We start from the raw sequence: 13,784 nt of genomic DNA, 5'->3' as shown, positions 1-13,784 counted from the left end.
TTACAGAAAAAGGGGGAGACCCCTGATGAGTTACTGACCCGGTTATTAAGGGAAAATTCGGCGAGGTGAATGAATGAGACCCAATCATATTGACAGTCAGAGACAAAACACCTTAAATATTGTTCTAGAGATTGATTAGTCCTCTCAGTTTGGCCATTGGTTTCAGGATGGAAGGCAGAGGAGAAGGACAGATCAATCTCCAACTTCATACAGAAGGCTCTCCAAAACAATGAAACAAATTGTACCCCTCTGTCCGAAACAATATTGACAGGGACCCCATGGAGACGCAGGATGTGTTTGACAAACAAGGTAGCCAACGTCTTGGCGTTGGGTAGTTTCTTGAGGGGCACAAAGTGGCACATCTTACTGAAGCGGTCTACTACCACCCACACCACCGACTTGCCTTGGGATGGAGGCAAATCTGTGATAAAATCCATGGAGATATGTGTCCAAGGTCTCTGGGGAATGGGCAACGAACGCAGTAAGCCCGCTGGTCGGGACCTGGGAGTCTTGGACCTAGCACAAACCTCACAAGCGGCGACGTAGGCCTTAACGTCTTTAGGCAACCCAGGCCACCAATAGTTTCTAGTAATGAGGTGTTTGGTACCCAGGATGCCTGGATGACCAGATAGTGCGGAGTCATGATTTTCCCTAAGTACCCTTAGCCGGAATTGCAGGGGAACAAACAGCTTGTTCTCAGGAAGGTTCCCGGGAGCTGAACCTTGATCAGCAGCAATTTCAGAGACTAAATCAGAATCGATCGAGGAAATGATTATACCTGGAGGCAAAATACAAGCAGGATCTTCCTCCGAAGGAGGGCTGGCCATGAAGCTACGCGACAGTGCCTCAGCCTTAATATTTTTAGACCCAGCCCTATAGGTAACCAAAAAATTGAATCTGGTAAAAAATAACGCCCATCGAGCTTGTCTCGGGTTTAGCCTCCGGGCAGATTCTAGGAAAACCAGATTCTTGTGGTCGGTAAGGACCGTTACCTGGTGCCTAGCCCCCTCCAGGAAGTGGCGCCACTCTTCAAATGCCCATTTAATGGCTAAGAGTTCGCGGTTGCCAATATCATAGTTACTCTCAGTTGGCGAAAACTTCCTGGAGAAGTAGGCACAGGGGCGGAGATGGGTGAGGGACCTGGTACCCTGGGACAAGACAGCCCACACTCCCACCTCAGATGCGTCAACTTCCACGATAAATGGCTCCATTTGGTTGGGCTGAACCAGCACCGGAGCCGAGATAAAGCACCTCTTAAGGACCTCAAAAGCCTGGACAGCCTCAGGAGGCCAGTGGAGGAGATCAGCTCCTTTGCGAGTGAGGTCCGTAAGAGGCTTAGCGATGACCGAGAAGTTAGCAATAAATCTCCTGTAATAATTAGCGAACCCCAAAAAACACTGTAACGCCTTCAGGGAGGCAGGTTGGACCCATTCCGCCACAGCCTGAACCTTGGCGGGGTCCATGCGGAATTCATGAGGAGTGAGGATTTGACCCAAAAATGGTATTTCCTGTACCCCAAACACACATTTTTCAGTTTTGGCAAACAGTTTGTTTTCCCGAAGGACCTGGAGCACCTTCCTGACATGCTCAATGTGGGAGGGCCAGTCCTTGGAAAACACCAGTATGTCATCAAGGTACACTACAAGAAATATCCCCAGGTAATTTCTCAAGATCTCATTTATGAAATTCTGGAAGACCGCAGGGGCATTACACAACCCAAAGGGCATGACAAGGTAATCGAAATGGCCTTCGGGCGTGTTAAATGCAGTCTACCACTCATCCCCCTCTTTGATGCGGATAAGGTTATACGCCCCCCGTAGATCCAACTTAGAGAACCATTGGGCCCCCTGAACCTGATTGAAGAGATCAGGAATCAAAGGAAGGGGATACTGGTTCCTTACCGTGACCTTATTCAGGCTACGGTAGTCAATGCATGGCCTAAGACCACCATCCTTCTTCCCTACGAAGAAGAAGCCAGCACCTACCGGAGAAGTAGAGGGACGAATGTAACCCTTGGCCAGGCATTCCTGGATATACTCTCTCATGGCTTCACGTTCGGGACAAGAAATATTAAATATCCTACCCTTAGGAAGCTTAGCTCCTGGTACCAATTTGATAGCGCAATCGTATTCTCTATGAGGAGGTAACACTTCGGAGGCCTTCTTAGAGAAAACATCAGCGAAGTCCTGAACAAACTCGGGTAGCGTGTTCGCCTCCTCAGGGGGAGAAATAGAATTAACAGAAAAACATGATGTAAAACATTCATTACCCCATTTGGTTAGCTCCCCAGTATTCCAGTCAAACGTGGGATTATGCAACTGCAACCAGGGAAGGCCTAGAACCAAATCGTACGATAATCCCTGCATCAACAGTACAGAGCACTGCTCCAAATGCATGGAGCCAACAAGGAGTTCAAAAACAGGGGTATGCTGTGTAAAATAACCATTAGCAAGAGGAGTGGAGTCGATACCCACTACCGGGACAGGTTTAGGCAAATCAATCAGAGGCATAGCAAGAGACATAGCAAATTCCACAGACATGATATTAGTAGAGGACCCTGAATCCACGAAGGCACTGCCGGTAGCAGACCTACCACCAAAAGAGACCTGAAAGGGAAGCAAGATCTTAGTACGTTTCCTATTTACGGGAAATACCTGTGCGCCCAAGTGACCTCCCCGATGATCACTTAGGCGCGGAAGTTCTCTGGCTGCATTCTTACGCTTAGGACAGTTGTTCACTTCATGCTTGTCATGCCCACAGTAGAAGCAGAGACCATTCTGCCTGCGGAATTCTCTACGTTGTTGGGGGGACACGGAGGCCCCGAGTTGCATAGGTATCTCTGAGTCTTTTGGGGAGGAACGAAGCAACGGAACTTCGGGAGGCATCATGGGGGAGTCGGAGGAGAAAACACATAAAAGTTCACGTTGTCGTTCCCTGAGACGTCGGTCAAGTCGTACCGCTAAAGCCATAACCTGGTCTAGGGAGTCAGAAGAGGGATAGCTAACTAGCAGGTCTTTCAGGGCATTCGACAGACCCAACCTAAACTGGCACCTTAAGGCAGGGTCATTCCACTGAGAAGCTACGCACCACTTCCTAAAGTCAGAACAATACTCCTCAACAGGTCTCTTACCCTGACGTAAGGTCACCAGCTGACTCTCGGCAAAGGCAGTCCTGTCAGTCTCGTCATAAATAAGTCCGAGAGCAGAAAATAAGCAATCAACGGAGGAAAGTTCAGGGGCGTCAGGAGCCAAGGAGAAGGCCCACTCTTGGGGCCCTTCCAGGAGCCGGGACATAATTATACCCACCCGCTGGCTCTCAGAACCTGAGGAATGGGGCTTTAAACGAAAGTAAAGCCTACAACTCCCCCGAAAGGAGAGAAAAGCCCTCCGGTCCCCTGAGAACTGGTCGGGCAACTTGAGGTGGGGTTCAAGAGGTGAGGTGAGGGGAACTACCAAGGTAGCATCAGGCTGGTTGACCCTCTGAGCCAGGGCCTGGACCTGTAGGGAGAGACCCTGCATTTGCTGAGCCAGGGTCTCACGGGGGTCCATAGTGGTGTCAAGGACCAGGGTAGACTAGGTATAGGCTTGTGATTATGTAATAACGGGGGGTAGGGAAACGGACAAGTGAGCCCTAGTCTACCCGCCACTCTGTCCCTGCCTACTTGCAACGACCCGCCCTAGGCGACGGGGTACAACTGGGCGGCGGTCCCTGCGCTCAGTAAGTGCACGACAAACACGACAAACATACAAGGGAATACAAGCAAGGGAAAGGGGCAGTTGCCCACGGCAACACCGTGAGCAACCAGAGTGGTGAACGAGCCGAGTCAAGCCAGGAGTGTGCGAGGTACCAAACGAAGAGCAGAAGAGTAGTCAGTAAGCCAGGGTCTGTATGGAGCAGGATCAAAATAGAAGGAGCTGTAGCTGGGCCAGGAAACTACACAAAAAGAATCACAAGCACAGAGGGACAGGAAGGGCAGGCTTAAATAGACCGAGGGCGGGAGCTAGCTGAGTCTGGCCAGGTTGCGATAGGCTCTCCCACTCCTAAGCCTGCCAGCCTGAGTGGTGGAAGCTGGAGTCAGTCTCAGGGATGTAGATTCAGGTGCTGACTGATTAATTATGGGCGTTAACCCCGAAGCTGTGCCTGGCAGATCCTTTACAACCGCGTTCCAAATTATTATGCAACTGTGATTTTTCGCTGATTTTCCTAAATAGTCGATGCAAATGACAGTCAATATAATCTTCAAGCCATCAACCGTTGGAGTATAATACGAATTTTATTGAACAAATCTCCTAATGATAACAGTTTTTTTTTTAGAAGTAAAAAACTCAAAATGCACTGTTTCAAATTATTATGCACAACAGAGATCAAAACCTTTTAAACGTAGTAAAGAGAACTAAAATGGTAATTTGTTGAATTTGCAGCATCAGGAGGTCATCATTACAGAAATCAAAAGCTCTTTCAATAAAAAAAAAACTTAGGCCAAGGTACATGTTAACATAGGACTCCTTCTCTGATATCACCTTCACAATTCTTGCATCCATTGAATTTGTGAGTATTTAGACAGTTTCTACTTAAATATCTTTGCAGGATGTCAGAATAGCCTCCCAGAGCTTCTGTTTTGATGTGAACTGCCTCCCACCCTCATAGATATTTTGCTTGAGGATGTTCCAAAGGTTCTCAATAGGGTTGAGGTCAGGGGAGCATGGGGGCCACACCGTGAGTTTCTCTCCTTTTATGCCCATAGCAGCCAATGACACAGAGGTATTCTTTGCAGCCTGGGATGGTGCATTGTCATGCATGAACATAATTTTGTTACGGAAAGCACGGTTCTTCTTTTTGTACCACGGAAGAAAGTGGTCAGTCATAAACTCTACGTACTTTGCAGAGGTCATTTTAACACCGTCAGGGACCCCAAAGGGGCCTACCAGCTCTCTCCCCATGATTCCAGCCCAAAACATGACTCCGCCACCTCCTTGCTGACGTCGCAGCCTTGTTGGGACATGGTGGCCATTCACCAACCATCCACTACTCCATCCATCTGGACCATCCAGGGTTGCACGGCACTCATCAGTAAACAACACGGTTTGAAAATTAGTCTTCATGTATTTCTGAGCCCACTGCAACCGTTTCTGCTTGTGAGCATTGTTTAGGGGTGGCCGAATAATAGCTTTATGCACGCTTGCAAACCTCTGGAGGATCCTACACCTTGAGGTTTGCGGGACTCCAGAGGCACCAGCGGCTTCAAATACCTGTTTGCTGCTTTGCAATGGAATTTTAGCAGCTGCTCTCCTAATCCTATTAGTTTGACTGGCAGAAACCTTCCTCATTATGCCTTTATCTGAAAGAACCCGTCTGTGCTCTGAATCAGCCACAAATCTTTTCATAGTACGATGATGACGCCTAAGTTTTCTTGAAATATCCAATGTTTTCATACCTTGTCCAAGGTATTGCACTATTTCACGCTTTTCGGCAGCAGAGAGATCCTTTTTCTTTCCCATATTGCTTGAAACCTGTGGCCTGCTTAATAATGTGGAACGTCCTTCTTAAATAGTTTTCCTTTGATTGGGCACACCTGGCAAACTAATTATCACAGGTGTCTGAGATTGATTACAATGATCCAAAGAGCCCTAAGACACAATACCATCAATGAGTTTAAATCCAATGTGCATAATAATTTGGAACACGGTGTATTCTGATAGTTTGGACTTTTATGGACGTGGCGATGCCAGTTATATTAACTCTTAGTTTTTTTTAACATTGCTTTAGATTAAAAATGGGAAAAGAGTGTTTTTTTGAACTTTTATAACTTTATTTAACTGTTTTTTGCTTTATTTATCATTCCCCCTAGGGAACTTGAACCATTGATCGTTGGGTCGCTTGCATGATATACTGCAACACTAATGTATTGCAGTATATCGTGATTCTGACAGTAGATGACAGACCTGGGGGCCTTCATTAGGCCACCAGGTTGCCATGACAACTATTTTCATCGGTCGATCACGTCGCGGGGGGGGGGCGCGATGGCTTGTTTGAGGGGGCGCCCCCAAGATTCGAACAATTTAAATGCCACGGTCATGATTGACCGCGGCATTTAAGGCGTTAAACGGGCGGAATCAAAGTGCTCTTTGATTCCGCCCATTGCAGTAAGGTGTCGGCTGTATAACACAGCCGTCACCCACTGAGTATGGAGCGAGCTCAGCCCGTGAGCCCGCTCCATACTTCCACTTAACCAGTACGTGACATGTCGTTAAGGGGTTAAATGATCCATAAAGAGTACTTAAGGCTTTTTACTTGAGATTGTCATCTTGCCCATTAACGTTAGTAAACTTTCATAAGAAACATCTATAATTTGTAAATAATTTGTATAACAAAGCTCCTTATGTATGCAGCTATTTTACCTGAGCTGTTGTTTCCTGCTAACATCGTTGGGCTCACAGATGATCTTCCAAGTCTATTGGAAACATGTGTTGGGCCCGAAGTCCCATCCCATTCCTGAGATTTGAATGACTCTCTGGAGGATGGTGATGAAAGGTGGTGACCAGATCGCTCTTTGTTTTCCAACTTTGGTAAAGGTTCTGTACTGTGACTTCTCACTTTAAATTCATCAGATGTTTCTGAAATAGAAGACACAAGCAAATAAAAATGTTAATATAAAGTTAATATAGTTCAAAGGTCTTTAAAATATTATCTAAAGCCATATTTACTTAACTTTACTAGAGATGCGCAAATTTAATCTAATCAAATTTGGTCCGAATATCCCAAAAATGTTGGACTTTGCGAATTCCGAAACTTTTATCGTTCTCGGCGCACAAATTGTGGCAAAATGGTGACTGCCATTTTACATATTAAAAAAAGGATCACATAACCTTGTGGGGGGGGGGGCTTCCCCATAATGCCTTGCAGGCAGCTTGCCCAAAATGCACTGCCATTATCCCTCCCTCTACCAATAAATGTTGCGGTCACTTTGACATAGCTAATGCTGGCTTAAAGAGCTTGAAAGGGGTTGTATACTGTCCTAGAAGACATGTGAGAGTCAGACTTGAGTTTTCAGGGCAATCAGGGCACTTGCAATTTGAAGCAGATTTATGTAGACCGAATCTAATTGGATGGCCAATCCAACCGAATAACACCCAAAATTAATTTTGGTAAATTTGCTAATAATTAATCTCTAACTAAATCAATTGGTCCTCCAGTACAGATAACTGATACATTGTATATGATCTAAAAGTGTCTAAAGATGTTTAGAATTATTTGTCAAACACAAGTGATTGCATAGGATATAAAGTTAAGTGGGTAATTCAGAGGTTTCTCTGTACATGTTAGTTGGTTCATACACTAAAGGGGCCTACCAGCTCTTTCCCCATGATTCCAGCCCAAAACATGACTCTGCCACCTCCTTGCTGATGTCGCAGCCTTGTTGGGACATGGTGGCCATTCACCAACCATCCACTACTCCATCCATCTGGACCATCCAGGGTTGCACGGCACTCATCAGTAAACAACACGGTTTGAAAATTGGTCTTCATGTATTTCTGAGCCCACTGCAACCGTTTCTGCTTCTGAGCATTGTTTAGGGGTAGCCGAGTAATAGCTTTATGCACACTTGCAAACCTCTGGAGGATCCTACACCTTGAGGTTCGCGGGACTCCAGAGGCACCAGCGGCTTCAAATACCTGTTTGCTGCTTATATTCATTCGGTGTTGTTTAATTATAACTAAAAAAAAGTTACATATTAGAGTACCTATTTTTCAGTAAATGTGGCATTTATATTACTGATGTCTTAAGTGGCACCTCTGCCCCCCTATAACTACCGACCTCATGGCCCTGTTGTATCTGTACCTCATTATAGTGCAGAACCTATGCCCACTGAAGGATCTTCCAGTGAGCCAATACAAATATGCATTTAAGAAATGTAAGTGCAAAAGCATTACAAGTAATAAATCACCTGACCTCTTAAATACTATTAACTTGTTACTGTCATGTCATGTGGAAAATACAGTAGGAACACCAGGCAAATGACTTGAATTGATGTAATCATGATCCCCTTGTATCATACTGGCGCAGTATCAGTTCTGCACTGAACTCACGACCTTTCCTTTGTGCACTCGGAACTGTTGTTTGTGGCACCGGGATCCAGATGATGGAGCTTTAGTCGGATAACTTCTACTGGGATCATTTGAGGTTGCCTGGCACAGTGCCAGCCTTAAAGCTCTGGCTCTCTATGTTTTTCATCAGCAGTGTTTCTTCCTAAACGAAATGCCCATACAGCAGACAGACTCTTGAGGCATGTGGGAAGATAGATCCAAAGTGAAGACACACAAGCTCTTCATCTAGCTTGACTCTGTGAAGCTGCCTGTAATCTACAGGCTAATTTACAGTATGAAGGGAGGAACAGTGTCAACTCACTAGCTTGATGTAATAAGGCATCACTTCCAGGACATTCTAAACAATGCTTTCATCTATAAAGTTACCAGATCAGTCAGCAAATATCAGGGTTGAGTTTTAATAAAAAAAATTCTGCTCTAATGAGAAGACATGAAACTGTATCTAGTGTCTTGTTCAAGTTAATGCAACAAAGTATCCATGTAAGAAATATGTGATCAATAAAATCAACCTAACGTTCACGAAAAACAATGTCCCTGTGTAGAGATGAGCGAACTTATGAAAAGTTCGGTTCGGCTGGTTCGCCGAATTTCATGAAAAAGTTTGATTCGGACCGAACTAGTTCTGACCGAACCTGTAATTCAAGAAAGCCCCTAAAAATCGTGTATAACACTGTTTAAAAGCCCTAGAAGCCCTGTATAACACTCTTAGGTCACCCATGATTGTATCCAAGTACTTTTGAGCTGTCTTTAAGGCAAAGTAAGTGTCAAAGTTACGCCAACATGTATGGCTATAGGAAAACGGATGGGACACGGTGATAACTAACAGAAACCACTGCACTTGTGCATGTTGTATGCTTAATGCATTGTTAAAAAAGGTACAAAAATTAACCATTTTTGGCGGCAGATGCCTGCCAGGGTTCATACATATAAGGTGGTAAAAGAAGAAGCAATGGCTTTTGACAAGCCTTCAAAAAATGTACCCTTTATGGTGGCAGATGCCTGCCGGGGGTTCATCCATACATGGATGTAAAAGCAACAAGCAATTGCTTTTCACAAGCCCTCCAGGCCTGCTTGTAGCAGATGGCAGTGGAGGTGTATTGGTGGTAGTAGAGGTAGCCAACGGACAGCAAGGGTGGTGGTAGTAGTAGTAGCAGCACATTAAAACAGACTGGAGAGTCACAGACAAAGCCCTGTGGTGGGGCAGGCCTGCTTGTGGCAGACGGCAGTGGAGGTGTATTGGTGGTAGTAGAGGTAGCCAACGGACAGCAAGGGTGGTGGTAGTAGTAGTAGCAGCACATTAAAACAGACTGGACAGTCACAGACAAAGCCCTGTGGTGGGGCAGGCCTGCTTGTAGCAGACGGCAGTGGAAGTGTATTGGTGGTAGTAGAGGTAGCCAACGGACAGCAAGGGTGGTGGTAGTAGTAGTAGTTGCACATTAAAACAGACTGGACAGTCACAGGACAAAGCCCTGTGGTGGAGCTGGCCTCAGGCCTGCTTGTAGCAGACGGCAGTGGAGGTGTATTGGTGGTAGTAGAGGTAGCCAACGGACAGCAAGGGTGGTAGTAGTAGTAGTAGCAGCACATTAAAACAGACTGGACAGTCACAGACAAAGCCCTGTGGTGGGGCAGGCCTGCTTGTAGCAGACGGCACTGGGGGTGGATTGGTGGTAGAAGTAGTAGCAGCACCAACAGCGGCACATTAAAAAAAGAGTGGACAGGACAGAATCCCGTAGTAGCAGGCGGCAGTAGCAGGCGGCAGCAGCAGCAGCAGCAATGTCAGATCTAATCAGTGGCATCAGGCACAGGGGTTTTAAAATCCTCACCGATCCACGCTTGATTCATTTTCTGAAACGTGAGATTTTCCAAGCTGTTGGCGGACAATCTTGTTCGCTTAGGGGTGACGAAGCCCCCTGCCGCGCTGAATACCCTCTCTGACGCTACACTGGAGGGTGGACAAGACAGTACACCCATGGCAAACTGGGCCAGTTCTTGCCAATGATCCAATCTGCTGACCCAGAAGTCCATGGGGTCTGGGATCAGGATTTCTGACGGAGAAAGGGCACAGTCCAGGTACGAGTGAACCTGGTTGTTTAGGTGCTGGTGATGGTGAACATCCCTTTGGTGACTACGATGTGTGTCAGGTCGGGATATTGGATGTAAAAATGTTGTCATCATATTTTCCAAACTGAATTGGCTGCTGCTGCTGCTGCTGCCGCTGCTGCCGCCTATTGCAGAGGTAGCTCTGCCAGAGGCGGTGGAACGATGAGACAGTGGGGAGCGGAGAGTGGCCCCCCGGTCAGACATGCTTGCAGCAGGTGTTTGCCGTTTGAAAGCCGTGACAAGCTGGCTGCATAGCTTCTCTTGATAATAAGCCAATTTTGCCTCCCTCTCGGAAGGCGCAAAAAACTCCCCCATTCTGGCTTTATACCGAGGGTCTAAAAGTGTGGCTATCCAGTACTCATCTCTTTGCTTCATGCTAACAATACGACAGTCAGCGCGCAAGTAACGAAGCACACAGCTCGCCATCCTGGCCAGCGTTTCAGAGGGCCCGGTTGGTTCCATCTCCGCCCCATACTGCCATGGTTGTCCATCATCAAGGTCGTCGTCAGACTCGTCATCATCATCACTATCATGTTGTGCGGCTGCCTCGTCCCCTATCCCTTCCTGTGATTCCATCTCCAAATCCAGCTCCTCTTCAGGTCCTGTTTCCTCATCCTCCTCCTCCTCCTCAACATCCATAGCCAGATGTGATCCTTCCTCCATCCTTTGCTGAATCATCGCTGTGAGCGTTTGCTCCATAATGAATATCAGCGGCATAACATCGTTCATTCCGCTAGCATCACGGCTCACAAATCGTGTGGCCTCTTCAAAGGGCCTTAAAACGCGACATGCGTCTCTAACCAGCTGCCAGTGCCTGAGCTCGAAATTACACTGGCTCCAAACGCTGCCCGTCTGCTGCATTAGGAAATCATTCACGGCTTTCCGCTGTTCGTACAGATGGTCCAACATGTGCAGGGTGGAATTCCAGCATGTTGGAACGTCGCAAATCAGGCTGTGTTCTGGGAGATTGTTTTGACGCTACAAGTCCAGGAGGGCGTAAATGCATACGAACGTCTAAAGCGAACGCAAACCCTCCTGGACATGGTCAGCACACCCTTCAAACCAACATATGACTTTAAGAAGCGTGTTATGACCAGATTGATCACATGTTCCATGCAAGGAGCGTGTGTCAGGTGACCTAGACGCAGTGCAGCCACAACGTTCTTCCCGTTATCAGAGACAACATTGCCCAGTGTGAGTTTCAGAGGAGACAGCCAGTGTGCGATTTCCTCCTTGATGCACAGCAGCAGCTCCTGCCCTGTGTGGCTTTTCTCGCCCAGGCTCAGCAGGTGTAAGACAACGTTGTGGCGCTTCACCTTGCACCTATGAAAAGAGGAGGGAGGAGGAGTGGAAGATACGCTGTGTCCTGACGGGAAGACCTCCATTGAGGAGGGTAAGGAGGAGGAGTAGTAGGAGGAGGATGGTAGGCGCCTGGTGTCCGGAGTTGAACCAGAAAGATACAAGCGTGGAGGTGATAATGCCTGGCATTGCTGCGGTGGTGCATCGGAATGCAAAATATTGACCCAGTGGGCCGTGAAAGACATGTACTGTCCCTGCCCATAGTTGCTGCTCCATGTGTCGACGGTGGCATGTACCCTGCTGCACACGGATAATTGCAAGGACTGGCCCACCTTTTCCTCCACGTGCTTGTGCAAGGCAGGGACAGCTGTTTTGGAGAAGTAATGGTGGCTAGGTATTCGCCACCTAGTCTGAGCACACGCCATCAATTGCTTGAAGCCGGCGGAGTCGACCAGGTGGTACGGCAGCGACTGCACCACCAACAACTTAGCCAGGTGTGAATTAAGCCGCACGACAAGTGGATGACTGGGTATATATTGTTGCTTATTGGACAACGATTCCGTAATGGATAACTGACGGGACGTAGGAGGAGCACTAGATGACAGTGATGATGATGATGACAACGAGATGGTGGATAAGGCCTGGCTACTACTTAGATGACAGGGACTCGGAGCAGCAGCAGCAGCGGCAGAGTGGTCTTCATTAGATGTACATGATGGTGGGGCATGTCGATTGTCCCACATGGCCTTGTGATGCCGCTCCATGTGTTTACGTAGAGCGGTAGTTCCTACATTGCTGCCCTGCCCACGCCTTACTTTCTGCTTGCAGATACGGCACTGCGCCATGTTTTCGTCCTCTGGGAAGGTACAGAAAATTTGCCACACGGCAGAGTACCGTAAAGAGGTAGTACCACGTCCACCACCACCACCCGAGCTTGCCCCTTGTCTGGCAGGCTTTTTTCGGGAGCCTACACCAGTAGCAGCAGTGTCGCCGTCACCGGCTCCTGAGCTGACCCTACCGCTGCAACGTTTTGCAGATTTACTTCTGCCCCTTCCTCGGCTTGGCTGTTTATCACTGACAGTGCCGCCACTACTACCCTCCTCCTCTGACGCCGTCATCACCTCGTCACCTGGTTCCCACGTCCTGTCTAAAACAACATCATCATAGCCCTCCTCATCATCCCCACCACTTCTGTCACTGTGTTGTGAATGTGATGTGACATCATGGCGGGCTCCATGCCCCCCTCATTACTGCGTCTGCCACCACGGCTACCATCAACAACCCCACTACCACAGCTATGCGTCTCGGACACCGCTTCCACCTCCACCGCCGCAACACACTCCGTTGGCTGACTCGCGGAAAACAAATCATCATCACTATGTTGTTGAGTATCTTCCTTCGCACCTGAGGAGATGTCTCTTAGGACTCTCAGGAAAGATGGATTCCCGCTAGGAAGGGGGAGTGAAGACATAGATGATGGAATGGAAACGCTAGAAATACTCATATTACTGCTGTCACTATGCCAAGGAACTGTAGAGGATCTGGAATCCAACGAAACCTGGCTTGAAGCCAGATCGTCAGAGTCTTCCTGCTGAGATGACCGCGAGCCAGCCAACCAGTCCACAATGGCCGTATTATCTAAAATAACCCGCCCACCGGAGGAGATGGACAAGTCTGGCTTGCTGATACTGCTACTACTACCAGCAGGCACATGGCTGCTGCTACTAGTAGAACTGGGAACATGTCTTGTGCCAAAAATGCTGGTACTGGGTCTGGCACCAACAGATCCAACATTTGGACTGGAAGAGGACATGGCATGGGTGTTTTTTCCTCTACCCCGTCGTTTCACAACCTTTTTTTTACCAGACATTTCACTGCTGGAGTGCAGCAAGTTGAATCAAAACCCCTTCCCCTACTAGAGGAATGAGGCCCTTATAAAATATTATTTGGACTGGTTGAAAATGAGTGACTGTGAATAGGTGGCAGTCAGTGTATTCTGTGACTTATATAATAGCACCAAAGGCACCGGCTGTACTTAATTAGCACGTTGAATTAAACCCTTAGACAGAAATGAGGCCCTTTTCAATTGTTATTCAGACTGGCGGAAAATCAGTGACTCATAAGGTGCCAGTCAGTCAGGGAATGCTGGGCGTTGTAGTACTACAAAGGCTGCCTGTATTGCAAGTTGGATGTTAATCCATGCAACAGGGATGAGCCCCTTATAAAAGCTTATTCACACACTGGCTTGGCAAATGGCAATGAATGATAATTTCTATCAGC

General features: G+C 47.5%; 1 protein-coding gene across 2 annotated transcripts in view; it reads right to left on the bottom strand.

The window, feature by feature from the left end:
* The window catches only part of NYAP2 (neuronal tyrosine-phosphorylated phosphoinositide-3-kinase adaptor 2), a 191,880-nt gene that overhangs the window by 21,877 nt on the left and 156,219 nt on the right, over positions 1 to 13,784 (bottom strand). For both annotated transcript variants that reach the window (XM_075861481.1, XM_075861482.1), the window contains one exon: positions 6,399 to 6,614. In XM_075861481.1, the coding sequence (XP_075717596.1) occupies positions 6,399 to 6,614 (216 nt within the window). The remainder of the gene's footprint in view (positions 1 to 6,398; positions 6,615 to 13,784) is intronic.

The sequence above is a fragment of the Rhinoderma darwinii genome, chromosome 4, assembly GCF_050947455.1.
Source record: "Rhinoderma darwinii isolate aRhiDar2 chromosome 4, aRhiDar2.hap1, whole genome shotgun sequence".
Classification (NCBI taxonomy): Eukaryota; Metazoa; Chordata; class Amphibia; order Anura; family Rhinodermatidae; genus Rhinoderma; species Rhinoderma darwinii.
This window is presented reverse-complemented; position numbering and strand designations above follow the sequence as displayed.